General features: G+C 40.1%; 1 protein-coding gene across 3 annotated transcripts in view; it reads right to left on the bottom strand.

Moving 5' to 3' along the window:
* ATP6V0A4 (ATPase H+ transporting V0 subunit a4) overlaps positions 1 to 20427 on the bottom strand; it is a 65356-nt gene that overhangs the window by 28250 nt on the left and 16679 nt on the right. For all 3 annotated transcript variants that reach the window (XM_036760227.1, XM_036760228.1, XM_036760229.1), the window contains exons 4-9: positions 19321 to 19415; positions 16464 to 16589; positions 13761 to 13855; positions 11295 to 11421; positions 2313 to 2395; positions 1053 to 1146 (exon numbers count right to left, since the gene is read on the bottom strand). In XM_036760227.1, coding sequence (XP_036616122.1) covers positions 1053 to 1146; positions 2313 to 2395; positions 11295 to 11421; positions 13761 to 13855; positions 16464 to 16589; positions 19321 to 19415 — 620 coding nt within the window. The remainder of the gene's footprint in view (positions 1 to 1052; positions 1147 to 2312; positions 2396 to 11294; positions 11422 to 13760; positions 13856 to 16463; positions 16590 to 19320; positions 19416 to 20427) is intronic.

The raw sequence follows: 20427 nt of genomic DNA, 5'->3' as shown, positions 1-20427 counted from the left end.
ATTCTAAAATTCTGAGATCGGCTGTTTTGTTTGAGCTGGAATTTAAGAGGATTAAAGAGTTTCTGTCTTTGGGCTGATATATAGGCCCTCAAATCACTAAGTGATGATGGAATAAATTCCAAGTATGGGCACATGATTGTCCTTTGGTTATATAAGATCCTTGAACACCTCAGCTGAATTTCCAGTGAGGCCCTAAAAATAATCGCTGACATGTTAATAGAGTACTTTACAATTTACAAAGCATGTTCACATACCTTACCTCATCTGCTCCTTATCACTACCCCATGGGCTAAATATTGCCAATCGTAGGGGTGCTAGGTGGCACGGTGAATAGAGCACTGGCCCTGGAGGACCTGAGTTCAAATCTGGCCTCAGATGTTTACTAGCTGTGTGACTTTGGCCAAGTCACTTAACCCCAATTGCCTTGCCTTCTTCCCCCTTCCAAAGACAAAAATTGCAAATCTTATTATTCTCGTTTTAGAGATAGGGAAAATGAGGTTCAGAGTTGTTAACTCAGCCACTAGAAAGAGTCAAGGACTTCAACCCAGGTCTTAAGACTCCAAATAGAACGTGATTTCTAATATACCACAGTGCCTCCCTTTGGATGCTACATACCATCTGGCAATAATAAAAGTGAAACACAGAACCTCAGGACCATGGATTTAGAGCTGGAAGGGACAGTCGAGTCCAACTCTATGACTTTACAGACGAGGAAAATGAGGCATAGAGAGGTTGAGTGTCTTAGCCAGGGTCACACAGCTAATGATAATAGCTCTTTACACTGCATTTTAACATTTGCCAAGTGCTTTACAAATATCTTATCTGAATTTCACAACAGCCCTTGGGCGGAGGGTGACCTGGGTCTTCCTGACTCCCCAGTCCAGTGGTCAATCCCCTGTACCACTGAGCTGCCCAAGGAGTATCTGAAGCAGGATTGGGCTCAGCACTCTGCCCACTATCCCACACTGCCTCTGCTGTGAACCTCACTCAAAAGAGGTTCCTGGGGATCAGCACAATCATTCCCCTTAAGAAAGAAAATAATTCTTACTTACAGTATTTAAATCCTCCAGCCTCACATTGACATTGGCCAACATTTCTCTTCGCTCAGCAGCCGCTTCAGGGCAAGGATAAACAGAGGCCCTAAACCTGTGTGCCAAAAGACATTCCATGTAGCATTACTGAAGATATCCTAGAGAACTTCTACTATATTTTCAAAGTTATCCATTTGTTTTTCAGTCATGTTCCACTCTTTATGACCCCCTCTTAGCAGAGATACTGGAGTGGTTTGCCATTTCCTTATCCAGTTCATTTTAAAGATGAGGAAACTGAGGCAAATAGGGTTAAGTGACTTGACCAAGGTCACATAGCTAGTAAGTGTCTGAGGCCAGATTTCAACTCAGAAAGATGACTCTTCCTGACTCCAGGCCCGGCACTCCATTTACTGAGTCACCATATTTCAAAGCAATTCTTAAGTGGCTACAGAGTTGGGGTATGAATGATTTCCTAGAGCAAAATCAATTCCTTGGTAACTGGGAAACAAGTCCTAGGCCAAGGATTTCCCATTTCACTCATTATAACTGGGAATCACCACTGGAATTCTAGCTCATAAATGGCCTGCTTTCAAACCACAAAACCTCTGAGCAAATTAAGCAGTGAGGCTGTGGGGGAAACTTGCCCCATGTTGGGGTCAGAATTTCATAAACGATCCTTCTAGGTGTTACTTTGTATGACCAGGAATTGAATAGAACCTACTTCTGTAGAGACAGAATCAAAGAGAAAATGCAAATTAGTCCATTTTCCTTCCATTTGGCACAGGGGTTATCAATAGAACTCTTTACCAAGGGATCTATAGGATCTATGATTTCAAGGAGGCCTATGAACTTGGATGGAAAAATAATTGCATCTTTATTTCAATATATCTGAGTTTTCTTTAAAATCACATGAATTCTACACATTTAAAAACATTTTTTCTGAGAAGGGATCTATAGGGCCCAGCAGATGCAAAGGGGATCCTCGACAAAACAGTGGCTTAGCAGCCGGTGATACATTTGGAAGGAGGAAGAAACTGTTTTGAACTCCGTGTGGATTTTATCTGGACCCTCCCTCAGACTGATTTCCACAATTTAATTAAGTAATTAAGAACTGGTTGTATTTTCGGGTGTGCCCTAAGAAGTGGGGTTGCATGGTCACCAGAAAACTCTAGTAGTCCTTAAAATCTCAGCCCCATAAAACATACGCTTTGCCTCCAAATCTCTCCAATTAATGCTGACATAGACTCAGGGTGGAAATAGCCAAGCCCATGCTGTTCTTACCCCTCACAAATCTTGTTGACCTTCTTTTTCAGTTGGTCCCCTTGATAAAATATGACAAATATGTTCTTTTTCAGCTCTTCTTTCTGAAAGATCAGCACAAAATTTTTATCAGTTTTTGTTTTATTTTTATTGAAATCTTTTGTTCTAGCAAACATTGCAATATCTCCCCTCCCAGAGGACTATCCCTTATAAGAGAGGAAAAATAGTTCAGCAAAACTAACCAACAACCAGGTCTAAAACATATGTAGAGAGATACTTTTGCCATTGAAATGTGGTGTTTTACATGAAACTAAGGAAAAAGGAGAAATCCTTTGAGACATCTCTTTGAGGCTAAAATTTGTAATCATAAGTATAATTTATTATAACCTTAATACCATCAAAAAATAAGTCTTCAAATATAAAAACCACACTGGTAGTCTCTGACTCAGTCTTGCAAAAGAGAGACAGCTTGGAATTTTAAAAATCATCTATTCTAATGACGGCAAATGTAAACATATCCAAAATGTTTTCTTCACTGCCCATAAATCACCAACTCTTGCTTGAGTTACATGATACAGTGGATAATAGTAATACATTAATAAGTAAAACATTAATAACCAGCAGTGGGGTAGTTGCAGGAATTGTGCGGATCAGCCTTCGTTATTACTGATTTAGAAGTTGCTGATGATAATTCATGACAGAGGAGAATTTGCTGAATTTGAAAAGGAGAAAATGAATGCAAAATGGGAGACAGGTGAAAATCCAATTTACAAGAGTGCAGTGACAGCTGTGATCAACCCTAATTAGTATATGAAGTCAAATGCACACCCTTATCCAAGTCCACAACATTGTCTGCTGGGGTAGTTTTTATAGTCACAGTAAGATAGCTTTAGGGCACTACTGCAGTAGTTTTACTAAGTCATAACATGTATGTGTTTCCAGCGCAGGTTTGGAAAATGTACAGTATGTATAATTTTTTTTACAAATACAATTATAACCAGCACCAGGGACTGACAAAAAACTTGAGATAGGATCTGGATCCTAGTCAGCTGAGGTCACATTGTACCTTTTTGACCTTTTCCCTCCTGAGCTATGGATATCTAGGTCTTCAGGGAATAGAAAATACTGCTAAGAATACTTTGAGATGGAAATGGTATATCAGTAATTAAGGTGGGACTTTTGGCAGTTCTTCTCTTAAATGCCTTTAATGATTCAGGCCTTTGTTTGAATGGGGCAGAATAAGTGGGATCTGGCCTTGGAATGTTTCTCAGCACTAAGGTAATCAGGAGTCATTGACTTGTAAGTGGTGGTACTAGGGATTAACTTTCCCTCAAGCTAAATGGGATTTTTCTCAGCACTGAGGTAATCAAGTGCCCCAGGGCCCTGAGAGGGGTATATAAGATCCAAGGTTTGGGTTTGACTTCTAGGGTTCTCACTCACTGGAAAAGTGTTGGTATAGAAACTCTGGGTAGCCATTAAGGAGCCCACTGGCTTTGAAGAAACACAGATGTTTGGTTTGGGGGCTCTCATTCACTGGAAGAGTGGAGTGTAACTTGAAGAGACTCTGGGCAGCCCCGGGGCTTGTAACCCAGTTGTTGGTTTGTATTTGGTCTGTTTATAATGTATGTTTGTAATTCGTTTGTGTTTGCTCTGAAGTTCAGGTGGCTGGCTTTTCCTCCTGAACTAAGTGAGTTTATATATGTATGTTTGATTAAAGTGAGATTTTTAACCCTTAAAGTTACTTTCCTTAGTAAAACAGATCAAAAAAACTTGTGTTAGTGGCCTTCTGTATGCTGGTTGCTGTTGGTCTTACACAGCCACAGTAGCTGCTAGCCAAATTATTGTTACAAATGGTTAAAGTAAACAGCATGATGAGGTCTATCCATTAAGTATTAAATGAAATTTTTGCCTTACAAAAATATCAGAGCTTGAGTTTGCAAATACATTGAATCCAAAATAATTGCTTAGCTATTAGCTTAGTTAGAAATATTGCTTTTAAGCTTATCTTACTGGGATTTGTCTGTGAGGCTCTTCTGATTGATTACATTACTGTAACTTAAACAAGTTGAGAATTAAACGCATAAAAAGTTTTTAAAATATTTGATTAGTATTTTGCCATTGTCTACAAGAGGACTAAAAAATGTGGAATTAATTGAAAGTATTAGGCTTGCCCAGGGCGCACAAGTACTAAGTAGCATTGAGTCAAATCCTTTTGTGTTCCACAGGCTGCCTTTCTGGTCCATTTTTGGGGGTGACCAAAGTTGAATGACCAAACAGAGAAAAGAAAGCCTAACTTCTAAGATCAAGATAGTTCTCTATCCCCACTAACTTAATTATATAGGTCCTCACAAAATAGCAAATCTTAGGTTCAGATTTACCCTCTATTCCAAGGCCCAACTCTTTCTAATACGTTCCACAGAGGCAAAGATAGAATCCCATTGTTGAGTTCAACCCACCCATTTGAGCCCCCAGCAGTTAAGGGAGGGGAGAGAGGGAAAGTGGCATAGGAGAGATCTCTTTGTCATTGAAATGTAGCGTGTTTTACATGGATCTAAGGAAAAAAGAGTAAGTCCTTGACACTAAAAATTTTTTGTTATTATAATTTATTACAACCTTGAATACCATCAACAAATAAAATCTTCAAATATAAAAACCACAACTAAAGGCTCATAAATGAAATCATTACCTTCTGTATATTTATATAGTCTGTAGCAGAAAGAGCCCAAGAATTGGAGTTAGAAGAGCTTGGCTTCCTGACTGTGCTATTTACTACGAATGGAACTTTGGTTGAGTCATTTTGTTTCTCTGGGTCTATTTGCTCATCTACAAAATGAGAAGGTTGGGCTAGTTGATTTCTAGGGTCCCTTCCAAATAAAAATCTATGATTCTATATTTAACATAAATACATAATTTATTGACTTTACATAGAACGTTCTATTTATTTTAGGTTCCCACTTTGAATATATCTAGAATATGTTCCAAATTGGGTTAGTCGACATTTAAGTAGTTTCCAGAACCTTCACAGTGTGTCACTTCATAGGTCTTTTCCCATTTCTTTGTTGTCTTCACATTTGTCATTTCCTATGTCACCGTAACATCCCATTACATTATAGACACTTTGACCTTAACCCAACTGTTGGACAGTGGTGTTGTTTTCATATTTTTTTTGTGTCTACTATAAAGGTGCTAAAAATACTTTAAACAAACAGATGTATCTGTTCTCCATTACAGGACTTGGGGCTAAAAGGGACATTAGAGGCAGCTAGGTGACACAGCAGTTAGAGTGCTGGCCCTGGAGCCAACAAGACTTGAGTTCAAATGTAGCCTCAAATACTAGCTGTTGGACCCCAGGCAAGTCATTTAACTTCTTTCTGCCTCAGTTTCTTCACCTGTAAGATGGGGGTAATAATAACACCTACTTCACAGAGTTGTTGTGAAGAACAAATGAGAACCTTTGAAAGCCCTAAAGTGTGACATAAATGCTTGCTATTATCATTAGAGATCACCTGGTCCAACTCCTTCATTTTACATGAGAGGAAACAGAAGCTTCTAAAGTAACACATGCAATAAGTGACTATCAAAAGCATGTTCTGGATCGTCTATTGGAAGACATTTTGTAACTCGTATAATTCCATATTGCTTTGTCAAATTACCATAAAAATTCACAACTGCACCAGCTGTGTAGTATATTTCTTGCTTTTTTTTTTTTTGGAGGGGGAAGAAGGGCAATTGGGGTTAAGTGACTTGCCCAAGGTCACACAGCTAGTAAGTGTGTCAAGTGTCTGAGGCTGGATTTGAACTCGGGCCCTTCTGACTCCAGGGCCAGTGAGCTACTCACTGTGCTATCTAGCCGCCCCTAGAATAGTATATTTCATTGCTGCAGGTAATCTATTTGCTTGTTATGTTCTTATACCCCTGACATAAAAACCAGTCCATATTGCTTTAAAAATCGTGATTTAAGATTTTCTGTTCTGGTAGAGGATAAAAGCTTTTTTCAAAAACCAGCCACTTTCCTCGCTCTTAAATCTCTTGTGAGGGAGTGGCAAAGGCAGATCAAGAAACTAAGGTAACAAATTCCTCCCTCACCCAAGGGAGTTATGAGTAGGATTTCCCCCTCCCTAGGCTCCCTGGACAATTCAACAAACATTAAATAGAAATTAACTTATTACCTACCAATTAAGAGGAGTTTAAAGTTTGTTCAACAGAACTGTTGAATTAATTGGGGCAAAGCACAATGCTTGCAATAAGCAGGTAGGGAGTCTCCAGATTCTCCTGATTGGACTAAGAGTCTCCAGGAGAGGATTACTCTCCCCCCACCCACTCACTAAAATTTTGCTAATTCAATGGCTTTTGCCTTTTCTATTCTCACTCCAAGGCTTGCTATAAGAATGCAAATGATTCCCAAATGTATCTCTAGGTGCTAAAGAACAGTATATCTAGTGGCCTATTGAATTACAATAAGCTTGCAGTAAAATCCTAGATCTTTTTTTTTTCAGATGGCCAAGTATCTCCCCACAATTCTCCATTTCGTAATTTGATTTTTAAATTGATTTTAAAACTTATTTACTTCTCCTGGGACCAGATCTCTGACCCCTATGCTATCCTGCTCTTCAAGTTTATGTTTAGCCATATTAAATTTCTTCTTATAAGATTCTATCTGAAGAACTTTTTGGATCCTGAAACCCAATATACCAAACATTTCTCTTAGTTTTCTGTCATTTGTATTGTTAGAGCAATAACTTATGATCTTAATGGAAAGATTTTACAAACAAGGGAGGAAATGCATGCAAGCTATTTAAAGCTAGCTTTAAGGATGTTCCTTAAGCAATGTGAGAACACAGTGCTATGCTAAACCAATTATTGGAACTTGCTATTCAAAGACTTAATGGGACTGTTAACTGACTGTTTTTCTGAGTCTAACTCCAGGTGTGAATATCAAGGAAGGCTGAACCCAAGATGCCAACAGCCCTGTGGGAGGGCAGGCATGAACTGCAGGTATGAGTTCATGGTAAAGTTGAGAGGGCAACTGTTTTGCATGTGCTAAGGTGGGACCCTCTTGACTTGATCCCCTTAACTGAAACCTGGCAGACTAGGCCTGGCTTAATGCAGCTTCCAGTTTGACACAACTTTTGCCTGGAGTTGATAGGAAGCTGGGGAAAATATGGTCCCCCTACTCTAAGTCCCTACTCTCTTGGTGGCAAATTTCTATAATCAGAAGGGTTTGTAAGTACAGTAACAAATCTATTAAAATAACTGATTATGGAACATCTTAGATTACTATAGGACTGGGACTAGTGTTCCTGTGTGTGGCCCTGTATAAGTGAGGCTAGTTTATATTCTTGGAAATGGTATGGAGACAATTAGCTCAAGGACTTGTAAGAATATTATTTTGTTATTTGGTTAATATCATGCTTGTCTAAAGTTTTGTTACAATTAGTAATGTTAAAAGAAGAATGGCTTGTGTATTATCCTGTAAATGCCATCAAAGAAACATGGCATGACTAAAAGTTTGTGATGTTATATGTACTGTGTTAAGAATTGGTTATCTAATGTGTTTATGTATGTGCTGGAGTCTGCTGTTAATTCCGTAGTGAAATATCATTCTCCTGGTGAGTTAATGTAAAGTATAAGAAACTGGGTTCTGATGTGAATTTCTTAAACATGACAGTTGGCCAAGATTCCAATTCTGAATTTGTAAAAATGATCAGGGTATAAGGATTAGAAATGGTAACTTAAAATTGTGCTAAGGTAACTTTTGTAGGAGAATGGAAAGAAAGCTGTTTCCTACAAGAAGGCAAGAAGAAGATGCTGGAGATGGCTGGAACAAATATCAAGGATCAGAAGACTTCACCAATGTTGTTCCCTGCCAGATAGCCTTATGGGAAGAGACTTTTGAATCTTAAAGGGACAACTGCATTATCAGTTTCTTTTGAGTCTCTGTATTTACAAAGGGGACTGCCCCCTTTGATTTGTCAATGCATCGATCAGTCCTTCCCATATTTACTTAAAGGGGTGATGGTTAAGGGGAAAAATTCAGGTGAAAAAGAGAGTAAGGGAGTATTAAAAATGTGGAAACAAAAATTTGAATAAGAGGGGGGAAATTGTAAGAAACGGGAGGAGTTTTGTTTCCACATAATTGAAGGTGTACTCCCCCCCCCCCCCCAGCTTTAGCAGAAACCAGGCCTCAGGTCACTCGGGTGAAAGGTCAGAGGTTTGTATGCATGCTTAAATGAGCCATTTGAGGAGAGCAGTCAGGGGGTTGTATCTGGCCAATGAAGAGCCTGGCGGGAGATTCGAGGTGAGGGTCTATTAAAGGACTGGCGTCCATCTGAGTCCTTTCTACTTTCTCCTGTACTCTGTTCAGGGGAGGTACCTATTTATTCAGGGGGAATAAATATAAATTATAATTAAAACGTTCCTGACTTCCCAACGAGTCTTGCTTATTCCTAGACAATGTGAGTATATTTCTAACAGTATCCACTGCACTACATGGCACAGTGGATAGGTACTGGACCTGGAAACAGGAAGACCTGAGTGCAAATCCAGCCTCAGACACTTACTAGCTGTGTGACCCTGGGCAAGTCACTTAACTCTTGTTTGCTTCAGTTTCCCTCAAACTATAAAATGGGGGTGATAATGGAGTTGTTGTGAGGATCAAATGAGGTATTTCTAAAGCATTTTGCAAACTTCAAAGTACTACATAAATGCTAGGTATTACTACTAAGTATGCCATCTGTGCCTTTGTCTAAGATGTGGATAAAATGTTAAACAGCATAGAGCCAACATAAATGAAGAGCCAGCATTTATGGTACTTTAAGATTTGCAAAACACTTTTACATCTATAATCAAATTTGATCCTCACGACAACTCTGAGGGGTAAAAACTACAGTTTTTATTAGTATCTTACTTTACACATAATAAAAGTGAAGCCTAGTAGAGTTAATAGTATCGGAGGCAGTATTTGGTCCCAGATTTTACACTTCACATCCAGCCCTCTATTCTCTATGCCTTCACAGATCCAGAGATCTCCTTCCATTGTATGACCATAGAATGAAATCCAACACCCTCATTTTACAGATTAATCAATCAATAAACATTTATTAAGCATGTGCCAGGCACTGTGCTAAGTGCTGGGGATACAAAAAGAGGCAAAAGACCGACCATCCCTGCACTCAAGAATACAATTACAATCTTATGGGGGAGACAACGTGCAAACAAATATATGTAAAGTGAGCAGTCCCAAAATCGTATAAATGGTCAAGTCGGCACTCTTTCCTTACACCCTAACTACCAAGGGATATCCCCATCACTTCGCAATGACCCATCCTCCCCTTGCTGTCTGTCCTACAGCTCTCCATCTTGTCTACAGGAATGACACCCAACTTTGTCAAATGCTTCACCTCAAAGCCAGGTAAACCAAAACTACAGTATTCTCTTGTTAACAGAGTTTAACAATAACAGCACGATAGTGATAGCTGGTATTTATTCATGTAGCACTTTAAGATTTGCAGTGCATTTCACAAATATTCTGTCATTTTTATCCTCAACCCTGGGAGGTAATTGTCATTATTATCCCCATTTTACCAATGAGGAAACTGAGGCAGGCAGATATGCTCAAGACTACATAGCTAGTAAGTGCCCAAAGCCAGATTTGAATTCAGGTCTTCCTAACTCTAGGTCCAGTACTCTACTCACTGAAAAAATTAGTTATAAAGAAATGAGGGGAAGAACTATAATGGGAAATGGGATATAAACAAAAGATACCAATAAAAAAAGTTTAATAGTCACTTTGGGGAAGATAGGAAATCAGTGAGGAAAGAAGAAAACGTAAAATTGTCCAACAGCAGCAAAGACCCATCTGAAGCTATGCACCATAAATTTGTAATGGGTAAAATCCACTTCCTTTCCTCACTGGCTCCAGGAGTGCTAAGCAGTCCTGGAGCAGGAATGGCGAAATCAGATGGTGCAGGTTGCCCAACCATGAGGATTTCAGACTGGGTACAGCACAAAGGTCAGGAAACAAGGAATTTCACGTTGATAAGTGGTGTAACATTTTGGGTTTGGTCTATCAAATCTCGGTAGTGGCTGGTACAATAATCCAGGGGTGGCTACAGGGTCAAGGCTGGGTATGTAATCAAATGTGAGGGGGGGAAATTGAGAATAGGGATGGGTCAAGTAACCAGTTATTATTGCAAAGACGAAGAGTGAATTTAGCATAAGTGAAAGAGAAAATAGGATAGGAGGCCATGCTGAGATGATGGAATTTTCAAAGTTGTCAATCTTGGTAGTGGTCTAACTCTAAAAGATAATTTAGTCTAAGGGGTGGCCGTGGCACTGTGATTGACATAAAAAAAAATAGCAAACACCTAATAATAACAATATTAATTAACACTTATATAGCATTTTAAGGCTTGCAAAGCTTCATGAGTATCTCATTTTCTCCACACAACAGGCCTGGGAGTTAGGTGCTATTTTTACCATCTCCATTTTACAGAGGAGAAGTTACTGAAGTAATTTGTCCAGGCTTGCACCTGTGTCTTATTTCCTATTTATTCTATATAGCGCTTGCTTTGTATATATTCGTTTGCATGTTGTTTCCCTCATTTAATTCCCTTGTGGGCAGGAGCTGTCTTTTGCTTCTCTTTATATCTGCAGTGCTTGGCACAGTGTCTGGCACATAGTAGGTAATTAATAAATGCTCATTGAAGGTTGGATTTGAACTCGAGTCTTCCTGACTCACTAAAACTCATAGATATCATCTCTGCCACCTGATAACAGTTTGTTCAAGTTTTAGGTTTAATATTTATTTTTTAGAAACTTGAGTAAATTTCTTGTAAAGATTGAAGAGATGGTGAATTCACAAGAACAGCATTTACTTTTAGAAAAAAAAATGTTATTAAAGCAAATATTGACTCCCTCGACATATAAACCCAGTGTTTTAGAAAGATAACCCTTCAGTAGAGGAGAGTGAGATGATGGGCCGAAACAGCCCAAGATACCCACCGTGACAGGATCCTCAAGGAGAATGTCCAGTTCAGTGTACTTCAGATAGATGTTTCCTCGGCAAACCCGCCACAGAAGACGCTCAAAGGAAGCCATTCTCTCCCTGTTTATGACACCAGCTGTGAACCTGAGAAATGAGTTAAGAACAAAACTTTCCTAAGTCACTTAAGCTAAGCAAGTATGGGGGAGCCATAGAGAGATGTAATATCTACATGCAGGAAATAGTCTATGAGATGAGAATGTGCATAAAGTTGGGTATGACATCAGGAAAACACTGACACCTAGCTCCCATTTCCTAGCTGTGACCTTCGGCAAAACATTTAGCCTCTCTGAGGCTCAGTTTCCTCATCTATAAAATGGAGACATTTCCACCACCTGCTAAGAGTCTTAATACAGTGGGTTGTTTTGAAAGAAAATATTTTTTAAATTAAAAAGTTCTATATAATGGAAATATTTTACATGATTGCACATATATAACCAATATCTCATCGCTTACTGTCTCAAAGTGGGGAGGGGGAGGGAAGGGAAGGACAGAATTTGGAGCTCAAAACTTTAAAAAAAATGTTAAAAAATAGTTTTAGCATGTAATTGGGGGAGGGAATAAAATATATATTTTAGAAAGTTCTATGCAAGCATTAATTATTATGACATATACATATAAATTTATGTACCTATGTATGTGCATGTGTATATGCACATGTGTGTATATATTCCTGGGTTATTTTGTGACCCAAGGAAGTAAATGAGACTTTAGTAACCCATCTATAAAATGGGAGGTCAATTTTGCAAAATTTCCAGGGAAACATATTCTTGAGATGTTGTCCCATTCTCCAAAACCCAGGCTAATTCTAGTTCCATTCTATTTCTTAGGATTCTTCTCATATTCTGAGAAGATTGGTAAAAAATATATTTACCAGCTTTAGCAACCAAATACTTACTTATAGTAAAAATTATGATCATGGGTCATTATAGTATATGTTTTTGAGACTAATTCACACCTAAAATGACTCCAGTGAGCATGTGTCTATGTCCTACCCTTTGTCTACCTAAACATACCAAATGATCTCCGTTACAAACCTCCACAAAATTTCACTTCACGTTGAAATGATTACACGTGTTCATGGGTCAGTTCTGAATTTGTGCTACTGGTCCTCAATAACTTTTTCCATTTGGCATATGAAAAGTCTATTGTTACCAAAAGTTGAGACACAATGGACCTTTGGAATAATGTTTTTCCACCCTTAAATGCATTGCAAAAAGTGTAATGACACATTTGGCCCCCACAATACCTAGCACATAGTAGGCTCTAAATAAATGCTGACTGACCGATGCCAACAAGTATTCTTGCTGGACAAGCATATAAATGATCACCTGCATCCACAAATCAGCATTCAAAACTGGATGTGCCTTATATGGAAACATTCTATATTTTAGAGACATGGAAAAATAAAGAGTAGAAGCGGGGTCAGATTAAGGTCCTTACAGGCCCTCTGCCTTCCTGTTCTAGAGTCAGCCCTTGGGTATTGGTCTGATCAGCCACAGCTGGACACATCAAAACATGACTCTAGCATGGTGTTATCATTTTGGTCTTCTTCAAGAACGAAGGACAACAACCCACCAATATCCACCACCATTATAACTCATAGAAAAGTTGTCCCCAAAGTCTTAATGAGTTTTTCTCTTATTAAAAGCTTAAAACAATCATAGTTAGCATTTACATATTGCAAAGCAACTTATAAATATTAAATCATTTTATCTTCACAACCCTCATCCACAGATGAGGAAACCGAGGCTGTCGGAAGATAAGCATCTTGTTAGTCAGCTAGTTAGTATCTGAGGTCACACTTAAACTCAAATCTTCATGACTTGAGATGTGCTGCTCTCTAGCCACTGGGCCACCTACCGGCCTTAGTACTAGGACTTTTAGTATATCCGTAAATATACAAGGTCTGGCCTGTGATTTCGATCAGTGCAAAAAATCTCCCTCCCCAGATACAGATCAGCAGCTCTTCGCCCAGGGTACCAAGAAGTTAGCTAAGTGAGTTGTCTGTTGCCAAGCTAGGATGGGTCGGAAGTGGGAGCTGGTTCCAGGCCATCCCAACTCTACAACCAGCCCTCTCTCCAACACTCCAGGCTGCTTCTTATTCTCGCTACACAACTGTGTTGAAGAAGTGACGCGGTCCAGGTTGCACAAGGTGGTAAATAAGCACTGAAACTAAGATTGAGGCCCAGGGCTCCCGACTTCCAAATCCAGCATTTTTACCCCCTCCCTCAACCCGGGAACAGCGTCTTCTGTCACTCATTTCTTCGCTATACGATGGCTTTGTATTGCCCTATCTGATTCTCCCTCTGAGAACACAACATTAAGAACGTGGACATAGAAAGAGAATTTAGTAACCCCGGTTCATACAGCAAAATTAAAGGAGGTGTTGAGGACATGAACATGGGCAGAGGCAATGTACCGACCCCAATTTCCCAGCCACTGCTGAAGGGACGCTCCTGAGCTCCAAGAGGCCAGAGGTGTCTTCAGTGAAGAAATCATCAGTTAAGCTGCTTTCGGTCTGAAAGTCAAAACACAATCTGTTGAATTTACGTATTTTAAAATGACCTTAAAGGCAGCATCTCTTAACTGTTTTAAAGGTAGTGAGACTTAAAGCGTCTGACTGCTCTGTTGTTTGCTGTCTTCCCAATTCTTTCCTAACGAAAACCCTGCTGGGGGGTGGGACTCCAAACCTGGCACCCTTTTACACATGTTGCTTTAACCTGAACATTGTTTTTTTTTCTGCTCCCTCAGATGCCAACACGTTTCAGCTGGGCTAGTTTGACAGCGATAATGTTTTAGTCTCGTAACAACATAAATAATAATAGCTAACACTTATGTAGCACCTACTATGTGCTAGGCACTGTGCTAAGCCTTTCACAATAACCCTGGGAGGCAGGTGCTATTCTTATCCCCATCTTACAGATGAGGAAACTGGAGCAAACAGGTTAAGTATCTTTCCTAGGGTTACATAGCTAGTAAAGTGCCTGAGGTCTGATTTGAACTCGGGTCATCCTAACTCCAGGCCTGGCCCTCTGTCCGCTGCACCTGCTTGCATGAGCCTGCCTCATATAATACGCAGTGCTAGAATTCGGAGTCAGAATAATAGTTAGAACTGCAACATGGTAGATAGATTTGGAGTCAAAGGACATGAATTCAAGTTCAGATCTGCGTGGTCTCGGGCAAATGACTAAAGCTCTCTGGGCCTTGGTTTCCTCATTTGTAAAATGAGGGGGTTGGGCTCTAAAATCTAAGATTTTGTCCTCTACTTGCCATTATGCAAAATCATGTAACCTGAAGTGGGAATAGTCCTCTTTGTCCTACCCAAATCATGGAGATGGATAAAATGAGAGAATATCTACTAGGGGACGCTAAGCTTCTGGAAGGAAAGAGTAAGAATATTGGCTCTAGCTCTAGGTTCAAATCCCACCTAGGATGCCTACTGTTCTGTTAATTGGGCAAGTCACTTAACCCCCTTGGCCTCAGTTCCTTAAAACGAGGGGGTTGGGCTGGGTGGCCTCTGAGCTCCCTTCTTGCTCTAGTATCTAAGATGCTGTAACTAGTTTTTTTTTTTAATTTAATTTTTTTCCCAAACAATACCTTGTATATATTAGCTACTTAATAAACATTTGTCTAACTAAATTTATTGCATCATGTTAGCTTTTTTTTTGTAATGCGAAAGCAACACAAAATGTTAACATTTATCTGTGGTATTTGTTAAGTAATTAAAAAAGTAATTTAAAAGGTGGTCATTTTAAGTCAGGGCAGCTAGATGGCACCATATTGCATAGAGTGCTGGACCAGGAGTCAGAAAGACTCATCTTACTGAGCTCAGATCTCGCCTCAGGCACTTACTTGTTACTTGTGTGACCTTGGGCAAGTCACTTAACCCTGTTTGCCTCAGTTTCCTCATCTGTAAAAGGAGCTGGAGAAGGAAATGACAAACTACTCCAGTATCTTTGTCAAGAAAACCCCAAATGGGATCATGGAGAATCTGAAATGACTTAACAATAACAACAATTTTAAGTCAATTAAAGCATTCATTCCACTTAAAATGAAAGTTTCCCATAGGTAATCCCATATCTATGACAGAAAGTACAAGCAAGTGAAGGGCATAGGATGAGAGCCAGAGGGTCTCTTACAATCCAATCCCTTTGTTTTACAGATGAGGAAAATGAGGTTTCACAGAGTAGTGACTTGCCTGAAGTCACATAGGAAGTAACAAAGGCAGGATTTGAACACAGGTCTTTGGACATCATATATCCAGTGCTTATCCTCACTGTACCATCCAAAATGAATAGAAAGAGATTTAGAAGTGAAATAGAAGGCAGAAGTTTTATGCTGTATTTCTCAGCAATGTCTAGCCTTGCTCGTCCCTTCGTTCCTATCCTCAAATCTATTTTAGTGATTTTTTTTTTCTATTTCTCCCTGGGCTTTATAATCTTGCCATTTCTTCCAGTAAAACATAGATATAAATTCTTGGCCAGCAGGGGGAAATGTAGGTACCACAAATTTTCTCTCTGTGATGTTATTCCATGCTTGGTTTCTTTGTTTTTGGTTTCGTGAGTTGTTTTTGGTTTTGTGGGGGTTTTTTTGAGGAAAATAAAACAACATACCATTCTCTTGTTTTCTTGTCCCCCTGGGTTTTTTCTTCTATTTTTCTCTCTCCTCTCTAGTTTTATTTTCTTTTTAAATTTTATGTTTGACTCTACTATATGTAATTTAAAAAACTGCTTCTTTTGTTACTCCTTTCCACACACACACACACAAAAGACTTTCCACTCTAAGAAATGAGTCCAAGCTTGCGGTCCCAGGGGACCTACCTTGCCCCCAAGGTGTGTTTGTGTGTGTCTAGCACACACAGAGTTCCACTCCATTCAGGCTATCACCTGATAGACTCTCTTCCTTCTACCCCGTTTTCTGGGACACATTCCATCAGGCCAAGAAATGGTAATCCTATCACCATTCAATGCTGCTTCCCCTTTTCCTAATCAACTACCCCTCTCCCTCCTTTGCCCCAGCAATCTGGAGTATAAAAACAGGGAGTGATTTATTCCCCTTCTAAAGCAAATTGACCAGTGTGCCAAATAGACTCTTATCCCTCTGATCACTCCTGCCCAAATCTTCACCTCAAAGAAGTCTTGAGTTTTCTTCAGGAGATATTTGAGTTCTGTTAGTTGCAAGAAGTTGGTTCTCAGAGCCTGCTGGTTCTGGTTGGCTTCCTGAAGCTCCCCCTCCAGCTTTTCCAGAATGATCTTGGGAAGAAAAAGAAAGGGGGAACCACTTTACAAGTGCTCTGGACAATCTTGGTAGAAATAAGTTAAGAACCACAGAGAACTAAAGGACAAAGCCACCTCCCTCAAGCTACTTTCAGTCCATCTTTTTTCAGTTGTGTCCAACTCTTTGTGACCCTGTTTGGGATTTTCTTGGCAAGGATACGGAAGTGGTTTGCCATTTCTTTTCCAAGTCATTTTACAGATGAGGAAACCGAGGCAAAAAGAGTTAAGTGACTTGCCCAAGGTCACAAAGCTAGTATCTGAGGCCAGATATGATTTCAGGAAGAGGAGTCTTCCTGACTCCGGACCTGGTACTCTATCCACTGTGCCACCTAGCTACCCTTAGGGAGGGGCAAATGGCTTTATTTCAAGATTTGAAAAGCAAAGAACAATTTACTCTAGATTTGATTACAACATTTCAAACTGCACTAAGACTTTTAGGAGTGAGTGTGTGTGCATGTGTGAGAGAGAAAGAGAGTGTGTAAGCAAGCAGTTTTTACAAACATTGTAAAAACAGACATGTTTTTATTGGACCTATGATTTCAACAGTGTAGGGTACTATTGAGAAATTCCCTCTTCCTAGGCAGATGGACCCATTCTTCACAATTTATAATCATGACAGTTGTTTGGGGCAGTGAGAGGTTAAGTGACTTGCCAAGGGTCACACCTCCAGCATGTATCAGATTCAGTACTTGACCCCTGCTCTTCCTTTGGAGGAGTTGCTTTCTTGCTCTCTATTCACTAAATTACACTTTTTGATATAAAACTAAAACTAAGGTTTGGGAATAACTCAACATAAAATTGACCAACAATAGAGGTGGAGATTCAAACGTAGAAACACCATGTGCATTTGCATACATGCTGAATTACCCAGAGTAAATTCCATGGAATACTCTTCCACCATTCACGGACCTCATCCTACCCTCACTCCAGTTACGAACCCAAAGATCCATAATAACAGTTCACTATGACACTAGATATAATAGCTCATTTGATTTAAGCATTATCTTCATTTTAAGGAGGAGGAAAGAGAGTTGTGAATCTAGGGTAAGAATTTGATTCTAATTCCTCCTAGCTTTAGGTTCAGAATTCTGACCCCTACCTTACACCACCCAAATTCATTCTCAGAAAACTAGGGGTTGCCTCCTCTGGTACAGCACAGCTAGTGAGTCTATCGATATTTATTAAGGGGCTACTATGACCAGACACTGGGCTAAGTGCTGAGGATACCGCCCCCCCCCCCCAAAAAGGCAAATGATCCTCTCTGCCATCAAGGAGCTCACAATCTAACAGGGAGGAAAACATGTAAACAAATATATACAAACAAGCTATATACAAGATAAATAGGAAATAATTAAAAGGAAGAAGGTGAAATAATTAAAAGAAAGAAGGCACTAGAATTTAGAAGGGTTAGGAAAGGCTTCCTGTAGAAAGTAGGATTTTAGCTGGGATTTAAAGCCAGGGAAACCAATAGGCAGAGGAGGGGGAGTGTTCAGACCTGGGAGACAGCCAGAGAAAATGGCCAGAGTTGAGAGATGGAGCGTCTTATTCATGGAACAGCCTGGAGGCCAACGTCATTGCATAGATGAGTAAGTGTAGGGAAGTAAGATATAAAAAGACTGGAAAGGTAGGAAGGGACTAAGTTATGAAGGGCTTTCATAACACCGACTGAACAGAGGGTTTTGTATTTGATCCTGGAGGCAACAGGAAGAAAGTAGAGTTGATTGAGTGGGATGGGGGCAGGGGACACTAAGGCAACATGATCAGACTTAGGTGTCTGAATGAAGGATGGATTGGAGTAAGGAGACACTTGGCAGGCAGACCCACCACAAGCTTTTGCGATAGTCAAGCTAGATGGCTGAATCTTATTTGGCGTCCTAAGGGGCAATATTTTTACCTAGGGCAAATATTGAGGAGTGTGCCCTGGGAATACAGATTGAGGAAGTACCCTCCAGGAAGGTATGACAACACCAGGGGAGAAAGACCCAGGATCAAACACTGAGGGGACGGTCAGATCTATTATTTGTCCTATTGCCACGTAGTCTTGTCTTAAGCTCACTGTGCATGGAAACTCCACTCTCTTGAATCTAGTCCACTCCATCTCAGTTGGAGCCAAGATTCTTCCTTCCCATTCCCTAGTTCTCTTCCTGATGCCAAGGCCACCAGCTTTGGCAGCAGAAGTCAGAACAATCTCTGGCACACAGCAAAGGGTCTCTACCTCCTGCCTTGAAGCTCTCCCATCCTTCTTAAGAAACAGACTCAGAACTCTCTAGCGGGACACTGTCAAAGGCCACAAGGTCTCCCTTCCCCACCCCTCCCTTACATTGTTTCTCCAACTCATTGCCCTTGTCCTGAACCATACATCAAGTAAATTAATCTGATTTCCTTTCCCATGCTGGGGGGAAGTGAAGGAGAGTTCATCTAATATGGATACAGTCAATATGCGAAATCATACACTGGCTCTAGGGGCAGAGAAGCTGGGTTCAAATCCTACCTTTGATATTTACTACTGACATAGTCTTGGGCAAGTCACAACCTATTTAAGCCTCAGTTTCTTTATCTGCAAAAGGACTAGGTGGCTTCTAAGTTCACTCTACTTTATAGAAGACTGCCAATTTTCCTCGGCTTATTCAGTAAATGAGGCAGTATCAGCCCAGATATCAATGCCCAAGGGGACAGAAGTCTTTTACCTAGAATAGCCTTAATATACCTCAAGGTCAATCATTTCCCTAGGCAGAGGTGTCTGTGGGGATTTCTCAGGTATCTGGATCACAATCTCCTCTTTCATCTCATCTTCTAGAAAACCTAATAAGGAAAAAAAACACATTGCAGAAGTTAGGCTAAATGACCATTTCCGTGGTCCAGAAACCTATCTAGTTTTTTTATACCTGGGAAACTGGTTTAGGGACCTTTCCAAAATGAAAGGTGTCCTCCAGAAATCCCCAGCCTCTTCCATTTCTACCACCACCACCTCCAGGCCATGAAAGTTGTCTGGGCCAGCTGGCCTGGCCTGCTTAGCCCATCACTGCTTCTGAGAAACTTGCCCCTCTCCCCACCACATGCACATAATTCCCCACTTTTCCCGTCCCTAGACCAAGTAGTCTAAGGATGTTGCCAATGAGAACATCTTTGCGGGTTGAGTCCTCATAAACAGCATATTTCATCTCTTTCTGTGGTTCCTGACCTCAAGACTGGCCAACCATAATAGAGAAGATGGTTCAATTAACATTTATTGTTATAGTGCTTACTATGTGCTAGGAACTGTGCTAAGAGAGGAGGATACAGTGAAAGGCAAAAAGCAGTCCCTGACCTCAAGGAGATTACATTCTAACAGAGGAGCCAACATATAAGACATATACAGAGTAAATGGAAGGTAACCTAAGGGGGAAGGCATTAATGACCAAGGAAACTGGAAAAGGTGAACTAAGTTTCAGAGGAAGCCACAGAAACTGTGATCAGACCAATTAAAAACATGTAATTTGCTAAAAAGAAGAATCATCTTAGGAGCATACGAGGTTTCTATTTTATTTCAAGACACCTAGGTGGCACAGTGGATAGAGAACCAGACCTGGAATTAGGAGTTCAAATCTGGCCCTCGACAACAGTTGTGTGACACTGGACAAGCCACTTAACCTTTGTTTGCCTCAGTTTCTTCATCTATAAAATGCAGATAATAATAGCAACTATCTCCCCCCACCCCGAACTATGGTGAGGATCAAATGAGATAATATTTGTAAAGTTACGTAAACTGCTAGTTGTATTATTGTATAGCTAGCTATGTTATTGTTTTATAGTTGGTTGCCATGTGACACAAACA

Source organism: Trichosurus vulpecula, chromosome 5 (genome assembly GCF_011100635.1).
Source record: "Trichosurus vulpecula isolate mTriVul1 chromosome 5, mTriVul1.pri, whole genome shotgun sequence".
NCBI lineage: Eukaryota > Metazoa > Chordata > Mammalia > Diprotodontia > Phalangeridae > Trichosurus > Trichosurus vulpecula.
This window is presented reverse-complemented; position numbering and strand designations above follow the sequence as displayed.